This window comes from Stegastes partitus, unplaced genomic scaffold (assembly GCF_000690725.1).
Source record: "Stegastes partitus isolate 25-593 unplaced genomic scaffold, Stegastes_partitus-1.0.2 Scaffold7, whole genome shotgun sequence".
NCBI classification, from domain to species: Eukaryota; Metazoa; Chordata; class Actinopteri; family Pomacentridae; genus Stegastes; species Stegastes partitus.
In genome coordinates, this window is record NW_007577738.1 from 329,581 (window position 1) to 352,134 (window position 22,554).

General features: G+C 40.8%; 1 protein-coding gene across 16 annotated transcripts in view; it reads left to right on the plus strand.

Annotated features, from left to right (window-relative positions):
• The first annotated feature begins 771 nt into the window (after nt 1–771).
• The window catches only part of mycbp2 (MYC binding protein 2), a 66,834-nt gene continuing 45,051 nt past the window's right edge, over nt 772–22,554 (plus strand). For all 16 annotated transcript variants that reach the window (XM_008281757.1, XM_008281765.1, XM_008281812.1 and 13 more), the window contains exons 1-11: nt 772–1,472; nt 3,828–3,903; nt 11,322–11,537; nt 14,335–14,488; nt 14,781–14,977; nt 16,250–16,492; nt 18,015–18,086; nt 18,327–18,423; nt 18,541–18,614; nt 21,003–21,141; nt 21,354–21,430. In XM_008281757.1, the coding sequence (XP_008279979.1) occupies nt 1,201–1,472; nt 3,828–3,903; nt 11,322–11,537; nt 14,335–14,488; nt 14,781–14,977; nt 16,250–16,492; nt 18,015–18,086; nt 18,327–18,423; nt 18,541–18,614; nt 21,003–21,141; nt 21,354–21,430 (1,617 nt within the window). In that variant the 5' untranslated portion in view covers nt 772–1,200. The remainder of the gene's footprint in view (nt 1,473–3,827; nt 3,904–11,321; nt 11,538–14,334; nt 14,489–14,780; nt 14,978–16,249; nt 16,493–18,014; nt 18,087–18,326; nt 18,424–18,540; nt 18,615–21,002; nt 21,142–21,353; nt 21,431–22,554) is intronic.

Here is a 22,554-nt window from a genome sequence, read left to right on the forward strand (position 1 = left end):
AATTTGTACAAAATCATCAATACGTATGCTGATTTCTTGCTTATTTTTTATTTTCTACTGATACGTCCTATATCCCGTTTGCTGCTGCAGCACTGCACATTTCCTGGCTGTGGGATTTAGAAAGGCTTATCTGATCTTAGCTGATGTTATATATGCATTTTAATAGCAAAAGCCTCAGTAGGACTATAAAATAAGCAATGAAGTAAGTTATCAAATGGACTGGTGACTCAAAACCTTGTGCAAGCGAAGGAGTGGTTCAAGAAGGTATGTCTGGGATCAAAGAGCAGGTTTCACACTCACACAGTGGTCACTGCAGGGGAAAGTACAGCACCAGCACTGGACATTAACCATGTAGCACTGCTAAATAGATTGGAAATGGTGTCGCATATAAAATCACAACATAATACAACTCTGTTTTTTTAAAGGCCATGCTTTTTTTTGTGGGCAACAAAGCATTTAGCCACTTTGAAAAGTGTCTCTGTGTGCCAATTTTGGGTCAAACTGGGAGGGGCCCTTTTTGCTGGTTGGACTTCTGCAAATTAAATGTCCAGAATCCAACTGTGCACAATGTGCAAAAACAGCCCACACTATCCTGCCTATCATGCCTTTTGGACCAGCGAGTGTCAGTCTGTGTTTAAAAAGTCAAACTGCACATCAGAGTAATTGCACGCAGAGAGATAAATGATGAAATAAATCAACGACAGCATCGCTCGGTGTAGTCGTATGAAAATATCCCGGCATGCTAGCGACGCAACACCCAGCCAGTGAGGGGAGGGATGATGGAGCTAAGATGGCAGCCCAACTGAGGGTGCTGCCTCTCCGGGGTCAAGAAATATTCCAGGAACGAATGAAACCGAAACACGACACGGCGATTTTTGGAAATCAGTGGTGCCGTTTTTGCGATTCTGCAAGAAATCTGGCTATGGCTTGAGAAGATATATTCTCGGGAGGGACGTAGACCGTTGTTGACGCCGTGGCCGGATCGGAAGACCAAACGCTGTAGCTGCACCACCAGATTGGCTTCAATTTGCGCTTATAATAACCGAGGACCGTGGATGCTAATTGTGGTATTTGTGCAGCTCGGAGCGGACAAATGATGTGACATGTGGCGGATTTAATGACAAGTGGATCGCATCAGATGGCTAGATATTATCTGGCTGTGATATCTTTTGTGTGATATATGCATTGTTCTGCAAAACGATGATGTGTGCTGCTGCGGCAGCGGCCGCCGGTGGAGGGATCCTGCCCTCCTTATCGCCGTCGATGGGGCTGGGTGTCAGGGTCATTTCGGGAGCCGGAGCCGATCTCACCACCATCGGTTCGGGTATGGGTTCTTGTCCGACACCCGGAGCCCAGTCGGACTGTCGGACTCGGTACCAGCTTCTACTCTCAGGACGTGCTCTGGCGGAAAGATACAGGCGGATTTACACTACCGCTATCAATGATAAAGAGCAAGGGATAAATCAAGGAAGGTGAGTGGCTCCTGAGAAATATATAGATGTAGAGGCTGGTCTGTCATTCGCACGGCTAGCTGGGCTAACGACCGTAAGCTAACGTTAACCCTTGCTCAGCGGTACGTCAGTGAGCGCCAGTTAGCTAACCTACACCCCAAATCATTTAATAAATACATGGTTTATGGGCCCGTGCGGCTTTTGTCATACAAGGCAGTGTTTAAGCTACAAACAATGTGCCAGGAACATCATAATTAGGTTGCACCCTCCTGCGGGGTCAGCTTGCTAGGTAGCAATTTGAGCTCAGACTTCCTTAGCTTGTGCGGCTAACGTTACGTTAGTTCACCCCGGGTGCTCTGGACATTATGTTTTTAGTTGACACAGAAATAAAAGCACAAACCAGTTCGGTCATAATGTTTAAAAAAAAAAACAAGAAACAAGAAATACCCTTTAAGCTTATATCCCAAACAGGCTAGCTAGCTAACTGTCATAACAGCAGTTGGTCAATATGTTTTGAGCCATAGGTGCTACCTAGCTTAACGTAAACAAACTAGTGTAAAACGTACATTTTTTTTTGGCTAGCATTTCCCTTCATGCGTTGTCACCATATTTCACGCAACCCAGTCATTTATAATAGGTGTTTGTGTGTTTAGGCCCAACGGCGTCACGGTTAGCTAGCTCACTGGGAGCATCAACCCTTCCCCAGGTTGATTTTAAGCCATTTATTCAAGAAAGATGGAGCTGATCATGACTGGCTGTACATCCAAACCACATAACAAGTACAGTATCTATACGAAGCTGTTGAGCTCAAAATGGCTCGAAACGTGAGACATGTTTGGGTGAGGATGTGTTGGGAGGTGGATGAACTCATTTGCTTTTCTGGCATAAGCGGGTAATACAGTTACGTCATTGTAGTCAGTCAGTCAGGTTGTAGTCTGAGTAGCTGGAGCAGTGCTGCATCCTCCCTCACAAACTCAGTTGTTATTCTCAGCCCCCCTCCTGGTATAAAAGCTTGCTTTAAGCAGGGAGGAAAACATACTGCTGAAACAACATTAATCTGTTTTGCCTTGAATTAATAGCTCTAAATGAAAGGGCAAGAGGGGACACACACACACACACACACACACACACACCAATTAATACCTCAACTCAATCAACCCAGCTTTTGTGCCAATGTTATTTTTAAATTACAAGCTTGTCTGACACTGATCTTACTTTGTTTGTCTGCACTCGCAAAGACACGCAAGCTTTAGGGAGCCACGTAAGAAGCAAGTTTCCACCAGGCTTGACTTGTTGTGTTTATCTACCATTGCAAACATCAGGTACAGACACCTCTGGGGCTTCTGATCTAGTGGCTGGATCGTCCCTGTGTGTTCAAAGGGCTGAGGAAATCGAAGCAAATGTTGCATGGTGGCAAGCTATTGGGAATCCATATTCAGTTGCCCTCTCAAGTCATAAAATTAGGATACCCGGTGAAGTATTTTTAGTTTTCAGCCCTAATAATACACCTACATGCCAGTAGTGAAGCATAAAGAAAATCATTTCAGATGAAATCATTCACATTTAGAGAGCAAAACATGTTTGGTTATCATGTAAACAGATTTAAAACAGACGATCACAACAGGGAATTTAACATGTATTGCTTTACTCTATTAAGTACTGAGTAATAATGATTACTACTTCATGTACTGCCTCTCTGTTTTTAGTAGTATTTCTATTTGTGGCCCCGAACTCTTCTTATTGACAGCCTGATTTGTAAGTGAAACTAACCATAACAATCCAATGCAAAACGCAGATTTTAGTATTCAAACATTTCCGAGGGGAATTTCTGCAAAACACACTCTTTTGACCAGACATGTGACACTGAATGTGAATTTACTGCTACACCTGTGACGGTGAAGTGGGGTGTATTGCACTTGTAAGGACCTGTACCGTGCAGGCTGCATAAGATATAAAGTTGCTATACAGGACTGAAAAAAAAAATAGGAACGACACCACCATTGAAAACATCTGGACTGGATTCAGGATTTTTTACACCTAAGCGCTTTTTTTCCCCCCAGCATCATGATTGGCGTGAAGAAGAATGTGCTTTTGAAAAGATGCTTTACCTCCTATTTTTCTCACATCACAATATTTCATATCAGGAGCTTGTGATTCAACAACATGTGTTAAATGTTATGCTATTTTAAGTACAGTGTTGTCATTTTGTTTAAAAAGCTCACAGCCTTTTTACTGAAGCAGTGGACTGTTTTGTTTTTTTTTCCCAAAAAAGTGCCTTTAACGTACTTTAAGGCACGTCAGACAAAATTGTGTACCTAATGTAATATAACTGAACCATATGTTTTGCAACGCTGACTGATCACTGTGTGCTTCCAGGGGAAAGAAGGCTTTGAGCAAGAAGAAACTGAAAAGGCGACAGAAGGTCAAATCAAAAGTCAAGTCAAGAACAAAGGTAAGAGTTGCTTTATTTTCTAAACCAGCTGTCACAAAAATATTGCATTTATGCTCATATGTAATGCTACTGTCACTGTATTTATATACTAAATCTGCATCGTGTAAGAGCTATTTTTAAACCTTAAAAAAAATCTCTGTATCTCTTGATAAATACACAGTACAACAGTATTTATTAGCAAGACTTAATCCCGCTTAACATTCTCAATCCTACTTAAAGCATTTTATTTACACAATTTAATATGTACATAAAGTGTTGTGTATTTTTCCCTTATGTTGATGAAAACATGACAGAGAGATACACTGATAAGTCCCTACAGCTGGTTTGACTCTGTTGATTGAGCTAAACAAATTGAAAGATAAGACTGAAGAGTGGGGTGAGATTATCTGCATTCTTGAAGGTGTTTGGCAGAAACCCTATTTTCATTGGTGGGGTTGGTCAGGTGCCAGTTTGCCCATCCACACATGAAGCCGGAGAGGTGGGTAGGCAGAATGTGAGACACATGGGAGTGGCTCTGACTTGTGCATGATGGCCTGTTGCCCAGCGACCTAATGTGTTCCACATCTCCACGGCAACAGTTGCCTGCCTCCATCTCCTTCATCCAAAGAGGGAACCCAGCCTGCATCAGAGGATGTGGTTGTGTTTTTGCCTCTGATGTAGGCTTTGCAGGGCCAACATGGGTTAAGTAGGTGATTCCTAAGTCATGACAACAAACACAATCCCCTTGCATTATAATGACTCACTTCCTTTCTGCTTTACGCTTGAGAGTGAATCCTCCTTTCTTGATGGCCTGTGTTTAGTTTTAACTTTATTACACAGATTTTTTTTTTCCCAGCAGCTTGCAGGCATTGGCAAGATGTGATAGTAGCAGAGAAGGACAGAGACTCTGTTCAGATTTTGTCATCTTTCACCTCGAAATCATTCCAGACAAGAAATTCAACATAGAGTGGACTAGTCGGCTGAGTTCTCGTCAGGCTGACTTGTTAGGTGACTTGATGTCCTGACACATTACAAGATATTCTGTAGAGACAGAGAACTGAGTGGTAGGCAAGGCTGGCTGGCAGGCAGGCAGGCAGGCAGGCAGGCAGGCAGGCATAAAAACGTGGGTTGTTACATGGGCAGTCATGTTGTATTTGTATGTGTTGTGCTCACTCTTGCTCTGTCACGCCTGTGACACTGCCATAGTCAGACAAGAGTGTGGTTTGAAAGCTCTTCTTCTCCCCTTTGTCTGCTACTGTGCTTATAAATGTGACAGTAGGGTGAGAACAAAAGACAGCATATAAACACTTATCATCCTAATGAAGAGGGTGATGTAACGTCTTGTGTGCAGGCAGATGTGGGATCTCTCCTCTTTGAAAAACTATAATTATAATGACAGTGTAATGGTACAAAATGATAAATTTAAAACAATATTATAAAAAAATTATACCGTGTCTTTATAATCTACATACTAGTGAGCACAAAACAACAGTGGTGGTGCACGTAAGGTACTTCATCAAGTTGACGGGGGAAGTATCTGTGAATACTTTACTAAATAAATAATTCAAACTGTGGCCATCCTATAATGAAACCGTAATTCTGGGTTTCTCTATGTGCTCTGAGAACATCTCACCTGTACACCACATCACTCACTCACATACTTAGCCTGTAACACTTGCTCTTTATGCACTTTATAGTTTCATGTATTTCAAATTTTTGTTAAGAGGGTGTGTCTTTGCTTTATGTATGTGTTATTTGCCTGATTGTCATAATTAACTGAATTAAAAGAAACGCTTACATAACTTAAACATGCAATACATGGTATGATAATTAACAATATCTTCTAAAAATTACACTCGTTGGCCACTGTTCTGCATTAGCGAGATACATTTTAAATCAGCAGGACTGCATTTCTATTCAGGGTCTCAAAATATTCATATTGTATCCATGAGCCAGAAATGGCCAACTTTTTCTCTGTGGTTATTTCAGTAATACTTGTCCTTGGTAAGGTCAGGCAGCTTAAACAAGTTAGAAAAAAAGATTGTAGTGTTGATTTTAAAAACAGGAATATGAGAAGGAATTAAATCATAAGACTTTATTGTTGCAGGTGAGCACTCATTCTGACCTGACCTGATTGCGGTATATAAATGTCACTGTACTTCCTGGATTTGGACTGAATATTGACAACTGCGTATGTACACAATGCAAGACTGGACAACATCCCAGAATAAAGTGAAATAATTAGATAAGACAGCACTGGAGTAGTGTATCGATGCTAGAATCACAAGACAAATATGATCACGTATAACATCTTGCTTTTTAAATAACTCCCCACATAGCCAGAATACATCTAAATGCTATTGATTGCTGTATCTCCGTTATTTGCTATTGTTAAATAGAAGGACTCGTAGCTCCACTTTGGGCCTCTCATTTATTGGCGTTAGCATTAAGTCACGTCAAGTCAGCTTTGTTTTCATCCCAATTATGCACACAAGGTATTCAGTGGAATGAAGGTGCACTCCTCCCAAGACCAACAAAAGAATAATCCATTAAAAACATAACCAGAAACAGCATTATATGACAAGACAGAAATCTGAGACTGACATGTACACTCAAGTTCCAGCTAAACATCCGTTTCTGTCCAAGGTAAATTCATAGCAATGCTTGAAAAAAAAAAAAAAAAAAGGTTATTTAAAAAGACAAGTTGTGGAAAAAAATATTATGACTGCTGCATATTTTAAAAAAAAAATGACTCAAAGATTTTTTCCCCCATGTTATGACTTTTTAATTAGGAGAAATATGGTAGCCAGTGGCTACATGGATAGGAAACACAGGAGGGAAACCTGAAAAATAGGTGAAAAATCTTTTTCACAGTGCAGCGGGAAGAAAGTTTTTTTCATCCAGATGGTTAGAAGAGCCGCTGAGGATTCGGGAGAAATTCCTCTGGGGTTTTCGTTGCGGCATAGTTGTCGTCGGGAGGAGCAGATGCTTAACTCTGTTACTCAAGTGTACCAGCAATACTTGAGATTCACAAACTCAGGCTAAAGGGCCAGGTGCATAGGGGCATCGAGTTAGAGGATAAACACTAACAATTTAGGTTTTTTTGTATTAAAGCTTGAGTCTGAGTAAAAACAGGCATGGTCTGTCTGAACAGCATAAGTGATCGCAAACTTACAATCACTTTGTTCAAGCTCCCCCAAGACAGACACTTTTACTCTAGTTTTTCCAATTTTTCATAAAGTGCGCAAGCTACAACGTGTAGCTGTCTTAAGTGCGGTCAGAGGCTTTGTACCAGCCTTTTATAAAGCTTTTAAATGGCCATTAAGTCTTCAGTGAAGTGCAGACAGCAACGCAAAAGAAACCATCACAAGAGCAGCATGTTTGGGTCATGGGTTGGTGCTATTACAAAATGACAAGAAACCCGCAAACCATCAGCAGGTCAATAGGCTTCACATACATGGGTCTGCGTTGCTTATGTGCATCATCGCATCGCTCAGATGTGTCACTTTTGGTGACATAAATCTGATCATTTGATGAATTGAAATTGGGAACTGTCAGTTTTAGGGACACATGCTGCATATAGTTTTAACTTGCTTTGTGAAAACCATGTTAAGGCCTCACGAACAGATGGAGAGCAACATTTCTAAAATTGTCGATTCCGTTCACCCTAATGGAGAGATAGAAAAAGTTGTATACTTTTGAGGGATTGCAAGTTCAATCCAAGCCTTTAGATTTGGTGGCACAACACCTTGTAATTAATTGAGGATTATAGCTGTTGCCTTAATATTTGTACCCCTGAATATTATGTGACAGAGACTCTTATTGTAGTAATATCACAACTGAGCTCATGAAAATCTGATTACATTAAGGAAAATATCACATATTTAATTGAATTTTTTTGAAAAATGTATATCAGTGTAAGACTGTTTTTTTTTTTTTACTCTTTCCAAATAATAAAGACAAACAAAATATAGAATGAATGAAAATATTAGAAAAATATTATTTATTCAATCAACCACACAGAATAGTCCCAGTACATATGGGCCAGGAATGCTGTGATATCTATCGCAAATGCTTCAACATGCATAATTTGTTCTTCACCCCACCCTTTTGTTTTGTTGTCATCTCCTAAGAAATCAATTTTTCCCTCCCCTGTTGCATGGATTTAGGCTATTATTGCGTCTCTGTGCTGTAAATGGTTTTAAGTGCTTTTTCCAGGCAGTGTGCTACTTTCAGAGAGCTGCGCAGTCACTTGGTCACACGTACCACTCTAGTGGCAAAGCATGAGACCGGTGGACCATACTGCTAGATGAGAGGGGAGCTAATATCCTCCCCACCGGTTTGAACTGAGAATGAATGACCTCTCTCCCCAAATAGATGACATCACCCTCTGGGATTGTGATGCCAAAAGCGCAACACTGCAAGAGAGGCACAATCGATCAGTGCGATTCTGTGGAGGTTGCCTCAGGACCATGGTTAAAAATGGCCTCACTTGGTGGGATGGAGAATGCTTATCAATTAGTTAGTTTATCAAATTTCTCTGTGGACTGTAGTCTCTCTAATCGTAATGACTATTTGGATTGAAGCGCTTAAGCTTTGCTGTAATGATTTTATTCTAAATTCTCCCCAATGGCTTGTTCACCTCGTTTATATCAATGAGATGGACTTTTGTCCTTATAACAATATGTAGGAAGAATCTAAATACTCTATATTTGAAATGCACAAGGTGTTTTCTATTTAGTCATTGAAGAACTTTGACCAAGACATGTTCTAATAGTGGCTCTCCCTTTTTTCACCCACATGACATGGGTTCCATTTTGATTTGTGCTCGTAGTTTTTAACAGTTTGAAACATTTTGATCAGAAATTAGTTGTGTCAGAGCCCAAAAAAAGTTGTTTAGCAGCTAGAGCCAAAAAAAGCAAGTTTTCCTTGAATTAAATCAGGGCTCCAGACTACCACCTTTTTTTGAGAGTGTGCAAGTTTAAATTTCAAGTGGTCGCATTGGTGTGAGTGCATGATGATTATTAAACTGTATTAGTATCACTGTAACCGGCACAGGCAGCGACCATGTGAACCAAAGTGGTGGAACGCAGTACTTTGATAACTTCGGTGTACTGTGGTATTTACACTTCAAAATGCAGTCTTCTCGTAAAAAACGGAGCACACCTGCATTTGCTGTGTTTCCCGCTCATAGAAAAGACCGCATGTAGAAAAGTCCTTTGTTTTCATCTTGGGAAAAATCTGACATTATAACGCCCTAGTATACGCTTTAAATATATATTTTTGGCTTTTGCCTTTATGTAGAGCAGTAGAGACAGACAGGAAAGGGGGGAGAAGAATGGGGACAGACCTGCAGCAAAGGATTGTGAGCGGGAGTTGAACCCACGACTGCTGCGTGGGGGAACTATAGACCCTGTTTATGGGTCGCCCACTCAACTAGGTGAGCTATAGGGACGTCCAAGTTTACCCTTTTTAAAGTCATTTTTGGTGAGACACCTGTCTGAGCACACCATAGCCACCAAGAAGCAGCTACCACAGCCTGCAATGTAGGGCATTTAGGGGACATCGGTAAATTAGAATGTCTATCGATAAGAAAATGTTCAGCAAGTCATATGTAATGCCTCTGACCACGTGGGAGGTGCAACCAAATGAGAAAGTTGGTTGCTACCAATGAAAAAGTTCAAGCCCTGACTTAAATTGATAGCCGTAGTGTCAGTAGATTTCGATGTGCACTGTGCAACACCCTCCATTGATGATATTTGATTACAGTAATCTGGCTTGAAACTGGTGCAAGTGTGAGCTGGTTTGCTAGATAGTACCACAGTTCCAAGGCTCTGAAATGAGTCCGATTTAAGAACCACAGCTAATTTGGTGGAAAAGAGTTGACGGTTTCAATATTACCTCAAATACACTGGTATTCAAATAAAGGGCATCACCCTGAAGATTGTATTTATATCCAAAATACATGGCAATATTTCCTGGAGATGGCATCAGATAAGATTGGCATGTGTAGATAATTGTGTAATATTGCAGAAGCCACCACATTCAGCCGTATTAGCCCGCTCTGCAGGAGATTCAATTGTTCTGTACTCATGTCAGGATGGTACCTGGTGAACTTTCACTTTGTTTTTCATTTAAAAATGCAAAACTAAAGCAACTTGATGGCTTCTAATAACACTGAAGATGCTCAATTTGGAATATTTTAAGAAAGTCTATGAAGTATTAGACAGCTTTGCCTTAACTGTTGGTTGTGATAGATATTTAGTTTATATTTCTATTTGTGATGCTAGTCATTAATGTGGCCTACCACAAAAAAAGATTAGAAATGTGAAATACCAAGTTGATGCACTTCCTTTGAACACTAGTGTTTATCTTTGGCATTTTTGTAATGTCGATTTCTCTTCCACATTGGCTGACATTTACATCAGTGGCTGCTGCAAGGGAACTTTATTCAAACAGTTTGTTTCTTTTATTTTTTACAATCTGCACATCTAGTTGATTGGATTTTGTCATTTGACTTCCCTTTTGTCTGCTAAAACAACAGTGGTACTTTAAATTTTCATCTTAGTGGTTGTTTTGTTGTAAATATCTTTTCACCTTGACCATCTCTTCAATGTTAAACCCACCTCGAACTAAACTAAATGCTTTTCTAAAGCAATTTTTTTGTGCACTGTGGTTACTCAGAACGTTGGGTAATTGATTTTGTAACAGGGAAAGCTGTGTTAAGCTGGTCTTGAAATGTGTAAACACTTGCCGAGTGTGTGCAAAAGTGAGCGTCCTTAAGGAGTGAGTCCGAAGCAAAATGAGGAGTTAATTATTTTCACAGTTGTGTCGGTGACTAGACACGAGGACAATGAGAGAAGTAACTCCATAAAGCCTGGGGTCAACAATGGTTTTACACTGCCAACTTGTTGTGGTTATATAATTCTTTCTTTCAGCTGAAATCTAACGGAAAACATCTGCCTCGAGTCCCAAAGGTTTATATTTGGGGACATGTTTCTCTGAGGAATTCTCACATGTGACTTTCCTCATAAAGGCAGAGGAGAAATTACCCATTTGTTGTGGTCAGTAGGCATGTGTTTTGGTTTGGGGGTATCATCAGTGGGTGTACGCTAAATTGCTTCTTCAGTAACTGCATGACTCATGAAGAGTTGAGAGACACGAAACAAAAGAAATGAATTACCTGCCTGTTCATGTGACAATAACAGTATCTTGAAGGTGATTTAAAAAAACATTTCAGTAAAAAGATGGTAAGACATAAAATGCGTTTTTATGTGGACCGAGGCAATCTAATCTTCTGGTAAAGGTTGACGTTACTGGTTATAAATGACTGTGTGGTGTGTGCAATAGCTTGCCGATGTACCAAATGATATCATAGTTGTGGTCACCAAGAAAAAGGTTTTTGCTGACCACCTCCACTCTCTGTGTTTTTTCCACAGGCCGAGAGTCTAGATGGAGCCCTTTGCGTGCCGGACATCAAGCTGCACAGCAACCCATCTGCATTCAATGTCTACTGCAACGTGCGGCACTGTGTGCTGGACTGGCAGCAGAGAGAGGCCTCCCTAGCGTTGGCTTCCAGGAGCTCGGTGCAGAGCGGCGACTCAGACAGCGAGGAGGAGGAAGAGTACCGCGAGCCAGCCGTGAAGCTGCCAAAGGTATGAGCAGGGAACGGTACTGGCTGCTTGGTTCTGAGGCGAGGGCCAGTCTGTGCTCTCAGGGGATCTTTGAGATGCACTGATCCTTTAGGGCTCATCCTTTTTATTGTTGTAATTGGAGTCACTTTACCAGAGGTTTGAAACCCCCATCCTGTGAGGATTATGGTTTCCCTACCTCCCTCCTCTTCTCTGTGCCAGTTTATCTTTCTTTCTCAGTGTGTGTGCTGTCTCTTTTTATTAAAAATGTGAAGTATACCTGGGGTCAAAAATCACAAATTAGCTCTGTAATAATCTTTTGCTTTTTGCTATTCAAAATCTACAGTATGCAGAAAGCACGACTGACATGATTGAATTAAATTAAATTAAAATGGACTGTCACACAGACCAATTACATGCCTTGTTATTCATATCAGTAATCTTGGCTGTTATTGTTCTCTTTGATAACATTAAATAGAGAAACCTAGCAAACCATGTTTAACAGATAATTAAAACAACAAAGTGTCTGAGACACAGTGTGATTAGTTTGGATTCTACACCATAGGTTGCAAATTTAAGGATAACATTAAGACTGCTTGCTGACTTTGTGCAACGCTACTGCCTAGGGCTGCACACTTAATTGAATATTAATCACAATCATGATTTCGGCTCCCGACAATTAAATGAGCATGATTGACTGTGATATTGGCGTTTAAAATGCTACCCTCATAGACAATGCTGCTAATAGAAAAATGCCCATGGAGATAAAAAATCCCTTGGTTTCAGCTTTCAGCTTGGATAGATTACATTTGAACGCCTTATTTCACTGTTTTCAAAGTAATTTTTAGTCACGCGCAATTTTTGGAGTTGCACGCTCAGAGGGAAAAGTAGAAGCTTGTCTGTGCACAGCCACCTAGCTAGGCCATCCATCCATCCATCCATCCATCCATCCATCCATCCATCCATCCACTGCTTAATCGTCACTAGGGTCGCGGGGGGGCTGTAGCCATCCCAGCTGATTTAGGGTGAAGGCAGGGGACGCTGTGGCTCAAGTGATAGAGCGGTTGTCCTCTGACGTAAAGTTGGCGGTTCGATCCCCCACAATCGAAGTATCCTTGGGCAAGACATTAACAAGACATAAACATTGTGAAGCGCTTTGAGTGCTACTAAGGTAGAAAAGCGCTATATAAGTGCAGTCCATTTACCATTTACCCTGGACAGGTCATCAGTCTATCACAGGGCTACGCTTAGAGACAGACAACCAAGCACACTCACATTCACACTAACGGACAATTTAGAATCACCAATTAACCTCAACATGTTTTTGGACTGTGTGGGAGGAAGCCGGAGAACCCGGAGAGAACCCACGCTGCATGGGGAGAACATGCAAATTCCACACAGAAAGATCCCAGGTGTCCTCACCGGGATGCAAACAGGCGACCTTCTTGCTGCGAGGCAATGGTGCTAACCACTACTTCACCTTGCAACCCCAAGCTAGGCTACCGTAGCCTAAATATGAGGCGTTGAGGGAACATCCATGCAGCTGTGTTTATATGTTGCCTCTAAGAGATGCACTAAATTCAGAAGAATATTATTTTAAGTCTTATCTTGTTGCAAAAATTTATATATTTGCTGGAATATATAAAATCATGATGTCAGTATTGATCAAAGTCATAAATTTGGCCATAATTGTGCAGCCCTACTATTGCCGTTCTATTACCACTATAACAATTTTGAGGAGTCACCTGCTTGTCATAGAAGTGAGGCAGTCGGGGCACCGTTGAGAGCTGATCATCAACAGTGCAGTTTAGGACGCTTTAGTCTACAGAGGTGCGTTCAAACCCCTGACTTATGCCCTTCTTTTCTTTGTCTGTGGTGCATTCTGTGTTGTTGCTTTAAAAGGCTTACTACAACAGGACAAACCCCTTTTTTACAGCGTGGCAGCACAATTATTGAACTGTGTGCATGCTTGCTGTGCACTGTCGTATTGGTTAGCAGGTAAATGCAGAAGTGACGCAGATTGTAGACTGGGAAGACTGCAGGGTTTTATCTTCTTTTAGACCAATTACATAAGCTACTGATGATATGATATTTTGGGGGATTTCGTTTTAATTCTAGCTTAACAACAGTCGCTAACAAGCCATATGTTTGAAATACTGACAAAGTGAATATAAGCCTTGAAGATTTCTTATAATTTCAGACCATCTATGACATATATGTTCGTTTATACCTATTCATTTTGTCTGTATTTTTCTGTATGGCATGATCTTATTTACTGTTTATCTGCTGCTTTAAAAAAACAAAAAAACTTTTTCATTAGTTACACCCTTATGCAAAGCTTTCTCTGTTACAAAACAAGTTCTTCACTCAGATAGGAAAGGACATTGGGGCATTATTTAATTCAATAACAAGCTATGCCAAGAGAGAGAGAGCGCAAGAGAGACAGAATGGCATCCTTTTCTAGGCCACACTCATTCGTCTGCCTCCCTTCTCTGCACAGCTGAGTGGGACTGTCATTATACAAAATGCTAATAGTGGATGTTCAGATCAGCAGCAGCCACTGTGCATACTGTGGACCCCTGACTGAATGTAGGTTGTTTTGCTGTAGCGTGACGAAGCCATGCTATTAGAAGTAAACAGCCACTCTAAACCTTTAGTCTTTGGAATTTGAAGGAAACAATTTTTTGTGAACAATATTTGCACAATGTCAATATGTTTCATTTACATTGGCTGTATAATGGTGCTAGTCTAGCTAGAATCGGGGTGGGCTACAGCCGTGTGGTGTTCATTAGCTCATGTGCTTCTTTCTGTGTGTCTGCAGATCATTGGCATTGGCCTGTGTGGGGTTTTTGAGCTTATAAAAGAGACTCGGTTCTCTCACCCCTTACTGTGCCTGCGTAGCCTACAGGCCTTGTTGGACATGCTGCAGGGACAACAGCCTGAGGGCTTCCAGACGGAGCCTCCGGATGTGCTAGGTAAAGCTCTACACCCAGGAGTTTATTAGGTGCATGTGTACAGTGTAATGCAATCCAATGCAACAGCCCTGCAAAAAAAAGTGCATTTGTGAAGCTTAAAATGTTCTTTTTTTGTCTTTTTGTTGCCTTGTCAGAGATGTGTTATTAAAACCTTACAGATATTTTGAGGCAGCAGTTAGTATTATATTTGACTGCAACTATAAAATTTTGTTCAGCTTTGTCCACATACAACACACCTGATTTTCTCTTTGCACAGATGTCTAACCTCTCTACTTCATGTTTGCTTCGTTAGAGTCTCTTTTCCAGTTGTTGTTGGAGACCACGGTCCGGAGCACAGGGCCCAATGACCCAACCGGACAGGCCATCACTGCCCTGTCCTGCGCCTGCCTCTTCAGTCTGGTCGTGGCCTGGGGAGACACGGGCAAAATCCTGCAGGCCGTTTCTGCCATCCTCACAAATAATGGTAGCCATGCCTGCCAGACAATACAGGTGAGTCACCAATTCAAATAAATTATGCTGAATTTAGCAACCTGCCTGTGCAGTTATCAGTATTCGCTGCCTTTTTGGTTTCATCTCTGGCATTCACATGAAAAACAAAAAATATAGAAAGTGCTTTCCATATGGGTTGTCTTGTTAAGCTACTCTTTCCATGTGAAAGTAACCACGGATAATCAGGTGTCACTATCCTGATTTGTATTGATCACCTGTTTAGATCTCTATCTAACAATGAACACATTTGTACACAGTCTAGATGTTTGTATCCGGTGAAACGCAAGTCGACAATATTCTTATATAATTTGAAAATGAATAATTATGTTATCTAAACTACCTTTACCATGAAATGTGTGCCTTTCTTCTATCTAATTCTATCTGTCTTTAAATATTCTACATTAAATTTTTCTCTGAAGATTAGGAAAAAAAAAAAGCTTTTGATCACCAGGTTGCATTTTGAGGTGGATAAAGTAACCTCTGGCTCCTTCATGAATCTCTCTCTGTGCAGAGAGACTTGGGGCGATGTCTGGACAACACAAATTGAGTTTTGGAAAATGTCAAGCCGCCCTGATCCTCTTGTTTGATTATGTTACCCTGACTGCATTCTTCCGCCAATTAGCTGGTCTTCTGTTTGCTTCCATCTGTAGTTTGTAATCTCTTTCCTGTCTCTTTTTCCTCTCTGTTTTTTATTGCTACTCCTTTATAGCAAAACGGTTCTTGCAAAATCTTCTGTAACTTAGACATTAAGAATTTAATAGTATGCAGGCTTTGTGATCAAAAGCATGTTTCACCTCTCCTTTAATAAGGATAGAATTCCTATACTGGATCGGGACTGCAGAGGGACTTTGTAGGCTCTCGCATTTTATCCCTCATAGACACACGCCTGTGTTCTGCTCCTGGTTGTTCGTCTTTTAGGTATTGACTGAACTGTGAATCATCACAGTGGCAGGCAGGTTGGCGAGAAGTGTGGGCTTTCATGCTGTGCACGTCTGTGTGTTGTTTGTTTGTGTTTGTTTGGTTGTGTGTGAACGGTGAGATCAGCGGTATGTGTAATAGCTGCCATGGAAATGATGGGAGTATGTGTGGAATTGCATTGAGGCAGAATGAAAAGAGGGCAAACACGCAGGTGTCCACGGTCTTAATCACTAATATGAGAATTTGACTCGGTAAGCAACAAAGGAGCTCACCAGGGACTTCTCACTGCTTTACACACACACACGATTATGTCTCATCTGAAGTTTTCTTCCCTGCCTTCGTAATTCTCACCAGGTTCCCACCATACTGAATGCACTGCAGAGAAGTGTACAGGCTGTCCTGGTGGGAAAGATTCAGATCCAGGATTGGTTTGGAAATGGCATCAAACGTGCGGCCCTGATGAACAAGTGGGTCCTAAAAGAGGTGGCCATTGATGAAGATGAACGCTGTCTTCTGCAGACTGATGGTTCCTTCCTGTATTTGCTCTGCAAAGATGGACTCTACAAAGTGGGATCTGGATACAGTGGCACTGTCAGGGTATGTACCGCTCCAAGCTGCATGTTATCTCTTCCCAATGATTACCGTCTGTCTTCAGATTCTCAGGAAACCTTATTTGCAAATTCAGTGAATTCATCTCTTGCACAAAAAAAAAAAACTAAACAATACATGATGAGCTCAGCAAATGAAAAGTTTTGGGGGGGGGGAGATTTATGTATATATGTCTGATATCTGCTTAAAAGAGGCTACTACCTCTTTATCTTAATAAAAGAGACAGTGTGTGAAAGCCCTAAATTAACTTCAGTACACAGAATCATATGAAGACACTGTGTTTCAAGTTGTTGGTAATTTGGGTGTACTCAGCATCTTATAGTTATTTATAAATATAGGAGTTGGTCCTTTACTCTAGCTGCTTTGTTTTGTGTTGACAGGAGTGACATTTGGTATTAGAAAGCCATAATATTTAAAAACAGAATATTGTCCTGATGAGTTTCATAGGTCTTAAAGGTCCCATACAGTGAAAATCAATTTTTATTGTGTTCTGTGGTTCTTATAAACTTGGAGGTGTAAAGTAAAAGCTGTTAAGATATAAAGGTGTTTACTTCTACCCCCCGACAACTAGACAGCCTCCGAGCTTCTGTTCTGTTCCTGCTGAGAAACCAGCAGTCATCTAGATCAACATTTGCATGATCTTACCTCCTCACTGCCCACAACTTGCGAGATGAACCATTCAGAATGAGCAGCTGCCTCTCAGTCTGTCAGGTTGATTGACTTTGTGAAGCTCCTTCTGCTAACTCTAATATTTCTGACTTGAGCATAACACACCAAATGTTCTGCTGTTGGCTTCAGGAATGAACACAAGTGTCTTCATGCACTCCCAGCACCTGAGGAACTGATGATCCAGTGGATTACTTTTGATGGCAATGTCATTATAACAATAGGAAAATCCTCAGTGTTAGTGCGCTGTGCAGCTAATCTGGCTAATGTTACTATTAGCTTTAACTGTATGCTCACAGCTGAGAGCTCTGTGGAAATGACAAAGCTAAGGGACAGAGAGTGGAAACATTAAGACTCATTATAAAGCAGTGAACAGGGCTGGGGAGGTTACTGTGTTTTCATGTCGTCAGCTGTGCTTCAGTGCAACCTAGACTTAGTCAGTTCTAACATTTGTTTGTTCGCCGCTCATATAGACTGTATTTTAATACAGCAGGATTCCCAATAAAGCTGTTGTCATTTATATATTTTTCTGTTTCTTCTGTCACACAACAGAACAAGTATGAAATAGTGACGGAAACACAGCCCATAAAGATTTCCAAGCTGCTGCTCTACACTGCTAAAATACTGATTTAATAAACGCAACAGCTGACTGATTTAGCATATACATGAGTGAAAAACGATCGCTCGGAGAAAGTTTAAAGCAATAGAAAGTTCAGTCATACACTCATTTACATCTGTGTCTGTTGTGTGGTCAGCTGTTTCGCTCCCGACTGTCAATCAAACATGTTTAGTGAGTCGTTTCCTGTCAGTGTTTGTTTGCTCACATGTAGTCAATCCTTCACAGGGCCATGTGTACAACTCCACATCTCGAATCAGGAATCGAAAGGAGAAAAGATCATGGCTGGGCTTTGCACAGGTAAGTTATTGAGCTTCCATTGAGATACATACATTTACAATACTTCTGAGACTTCAGTGGTGTTCAACTGCTTAGTCTTAGCAGTTGTCAGATGTCTCCCTGCCTTAGGTCTTAGCACTGCATATATGTTGCTGGCATTATTAATTAACAATACAACCTTTATTATTCTGTTAGGTCAGCTGTCGAGTTCATGCTTGAGACAGTCTTTTATGAACAAATGCGTCTGTGTTGTGCTTTCAGGGGTACTTGCTGTATCGGGACACAAGCAACCACAGTATGTCGGCCCTCAAGATCAACCCTGAGACTCTGGAGCATGAGGGGACTGTCACCATGCCAGGTGCTGAGAAAATGCGTTTACTGGCTTGCATTAGAAACACTTCCTTGGAGTTAAGCTATCAAAATCCAACTTACGAAATGCTGTGTATATTTACTGTCACTTCGTCTCTCTTTGCAGGTCAACATTCAGATGGACAGAACATCATTTTCACAGATGGAGAGTACATTAACCAGATCGCAGCCTGCAAAGATGTAAGTTTAATGTTTCTTTGAAAGCTCTTCATCAACACGATAATTACATGTCTCATGTTTCACTTCAAAGTGGAACTGTTTCAGCTGAGAACAGTTCCCTTACTAATCTTAGAAAAAAGTCAGCTGCAAACACATTGAAGAGAGCTGGCTTTATCAAGCACTTAAATGCTTTTTAAAGTGTTATGAAATTGTGGTTTTGTTGGTTTCCCTGTTGGGGTTTAAATATCTTGCATAGTGACTGATTTGATCACCCTGAACATTGCAAGAGCTACATTTGGGGCTCATAGATTCTATCTCTTATCAGCTTTTGTGAGAAGTTTTCTCTCTTACAGTAAATATGAAGAGATACAAACTCATGACTATAAATGATTATCTTCTTAGTGATGAGTCATTTATTCACACTCGCATGCAATCAAATCCTCTCCAGCTCAACAATGTCCTCCTTTTTTTTTCATCTGGCCTTTTTTTTAATGTTAGCTTTTTTATTAGTCAAAATAAGGGTAGTTTTTCTTCTTGACTTGACCTGTGAAGCATCTGTCACTCTCTCGCTCAAAGAAGGATGCTCAGCTGATCACCAGCTGTGCCACCGAGGCGGCGTGTCGCTGTGTCTAAGCGTATATATGTGTGTGTGTGTGTGTGTGTGTTTCGTGTGTGTGTGGGCGTGGCAGCGAGGGCAGTGGCACCACATGTGGGTATTCTCCAGAGAGCTTAATCTCACAAGCAGTTATCTGCATAAGCACTCTGTAACGTGAGCGGGGGAGGGGAATACGTGAAATCCATATATCTGCCGTTGCAGCGAGGCAGTTTCTGGGCTAATCAAAGGGGTGGAGTGCTGCATGGTGGGGGGAGGGATGGGGGAGTCCTCAGGAGCTGCATGCATTTTTAGTGTGCAGCAAGCAGATGCAACCACTGCACAGGCCACTCACTTTTACAGTTTGATGATTTGACTGGCGCTCTGCTCTGCAGGAATGAAAGCACAATAGGTCTGTCATCATTACCACACAGTGAAAGCCAGACTAACCCAATGCAAGCCCTCATCCATTTTTATATCCCTGTTGTCTCATTATCATTTCCTTGATGTCTTCCTCTTGTTACTCTTTTCCTTCTGTATAAATTGTCCCTTTCAGCCACATCCCCTACAGTTTGATTAACTTCAAATCTCTAGCAGTTGTATAATCTCTTATGACTCGAGTTTTAACATTCTGAACACTCACCGATGGGTTTGAAATGCAAAATTACACAATTTCTTAGACACAGAAACTGTAAAACTAGAAAGAATCATTGTGTTTTAGCGTGTCAGATGGTCCTTAAGCGTATCAAGTATGAGACATGCAGTCTAATTACTAAATAGAATCAATTCTAAGCCTTAAGTCGTGATATTTCATCATACTTATTTTTATTCTTCCTGTCTCATTTAAAAAAGCAACCAAAAATAAACTGCAGTTATCATGTAAAAAAAAAAAAAGAAAAAATCTAAAAAAAAAAAAAAAATCCTGTGCTCCTCATTGCGACTGTTAAGCTATTAGTGACTCAACTGTAACCAACAGTCACATGGAAAAAATTTAGCTGAACTGCAGGCTGCGTTTACGCAGAGCAGAGAGGAGACAAATATGGAAACAAATTAAAAGTATAAATAGTTAACTATCTCTGGTATGTACTCTTTTTTTTCTGTGTTTGTAATATCAGTGTGCTCTTGGAAATATGCTGTACATGTTTATTCCAGGTTATTTTTTTAAATTCTATTTTTAAAAATAAATAAACCAATTCAATTAATTTTTTATGATTAGTAGCATAAAAAAAGCTTTTTCATACTGCACAGAAGACATTTTTGAATTCTCTCTGCTTCTAGCCATGATTGTGCTGTTTCCATAAAGATGCAGGACTTTATGTTGCAGTGAAAATTGAGCCCACAGTGAGTAAAAATGTAAAAGAGGCAGAAAACACTCAAACTGCTTCAGGTTCAGAGGGTTTATAGCTATAGGTTATGTGCTCTAAATTAAGCCAAATGAAGCTGTGGAGAGATGTTGCTTACTACATGATGTTTTAAACATAAATGGTTAGACCATAACCACTGACATGACAGAGGTTTTAAAAACATGTATGCACTGATTTTGTAGTGCCAAGCCACACCCTCAGTGCATTGACCCAAACATACTGCAGCTCCCGTTGAGATACCCATGAATGCAATAAAGTTGTAATTAATGTCTTCCTGCAGCACATTAATTACAACTATATGTGTGTGGGTAAGGCCCAGTAATGACTTAACAGCGATATGTCTTCATTAAACTGGGAGCTTTTTGTATTGGAAGAACTCTGAATGCCACACTTTGGCAATGTGGTGTTGTGATGCTAAGCGGCATTTCCTCCTGCTGTCCCCGACTCCTACAGGATGGTTTTGTGGTGCGGATCTATACTATGAGTTCAGACCCGGCCCTGCAGCAGGAACTGCAGCTGAAGCTGGCAAGGAAATGTCTGCACGCCTGCGGCATCTCTCTCTTTGACCTCGAGAAGGACCTGCACATCATCAGTAAGTGATACAAAATTTGCTAGTATTTGTGAGGCTGTGATTGTCATATGCTTCTGTACATCTGCTATGGGCACTTTATGCTGTTTGTGTGTGTGTGTACAAGGTAAAAAATGTGTCAGAAATTGTTCAAAACACAGAGGAATAAAAAGCAGTCTACTTTCCAACCTTATCTCCTTGTGTATTTGGCTCTAAATAGTATGTTGTTCTCTCAGGCACAGGCTTTGATGAAGAGGCAGCATTGCTTGGAGCAGGCAGGGAGTTTGCTCTGATGAAAACTGCCTCGGGAAAGGTGAGAGTGGTGGTGTGTCTAAAATGTTTAACAAAAATGAAAGTTGGAACAGCTTCAACTGCTGAGCGTGAGAGCTTTTGTCTTGCTAATGACAGACCCGACACTTTAGAGGGTGAACCTGTGGGGACAAAAAGCTCAGAATGAATTGTGTTTTCTTCTTTCAGCCCATCGTGCAACATCAACATTCCCTTAGTTCCTAACATCTGTGTGTCGTTAGCTACAGTCAGAATTTCCAAAATCAGGCTGTACTAAACCTAATAATAAGACACGTCTTTATGTTTTGGAAATATTTGGTCCCTCTCTAAGCTAAATTATCTTTAAATAATACAAAGTAATCTGTTTTTTTTAGTGCTCTGGACCCAACCCCTGTTAGTAGTTATATGCGTTGGGAGCCTATAAAGCCTATAAAATGGCATTTGGAGTATTGCACTCAGTGGTGGTAGTAGGAATCCAGGAAACAGCAGGTATTAACACCAATTTTAACAATGATAGCTGAAACATCATAGATTTTATGTTTTTCTCAGTGTGCACAGGCTGTGTGAGGAATTGGCTCAGTATACTGTTTGACTAGGACTGTAGGATCTGTGTAATCTAGCATAGTACACCCAGTCACTGTAGGGATCCAATGTTTTGTTTAAGAAAATATTTAACATTTTTCTGCAGATTGTCTTAATAAGATGAGAATGCAAACTATGTAGGTGGTTTGGGGTGTGTTGAAGGGTGTGGTTGTTTGTGCCTTTGCTTGTAGGTGTGGTGCTTCTTTGGTAGATAGCAGTCCACGGCAGTTGCCTATTGCACATTTCTGTGTCTGCGTAGAGGCCTAATCTCACGGCACACTTTATCTGCAGATTACCCTAACCCAGACCAGCTGGATGGGTAAAAATAGGAGCAGCTGACCTGTATCTTTAAGCAAAGTTCACTCATCACTTGGACTGGACATTGTGCCAGACACGTGATGTTATTGACAGATATCTGCTGTTCACTCACGTGAGGTGCTGTTGAAATTATGCAAATTCCAAAGTGAATATCAGATGCTTTGAGTTGTAAAAAATCCCTCACAATCCTTGCAACAAACTTGTGTCATCACAAGCCCTTATATTTGAATGATTAAAGTGTACACACTA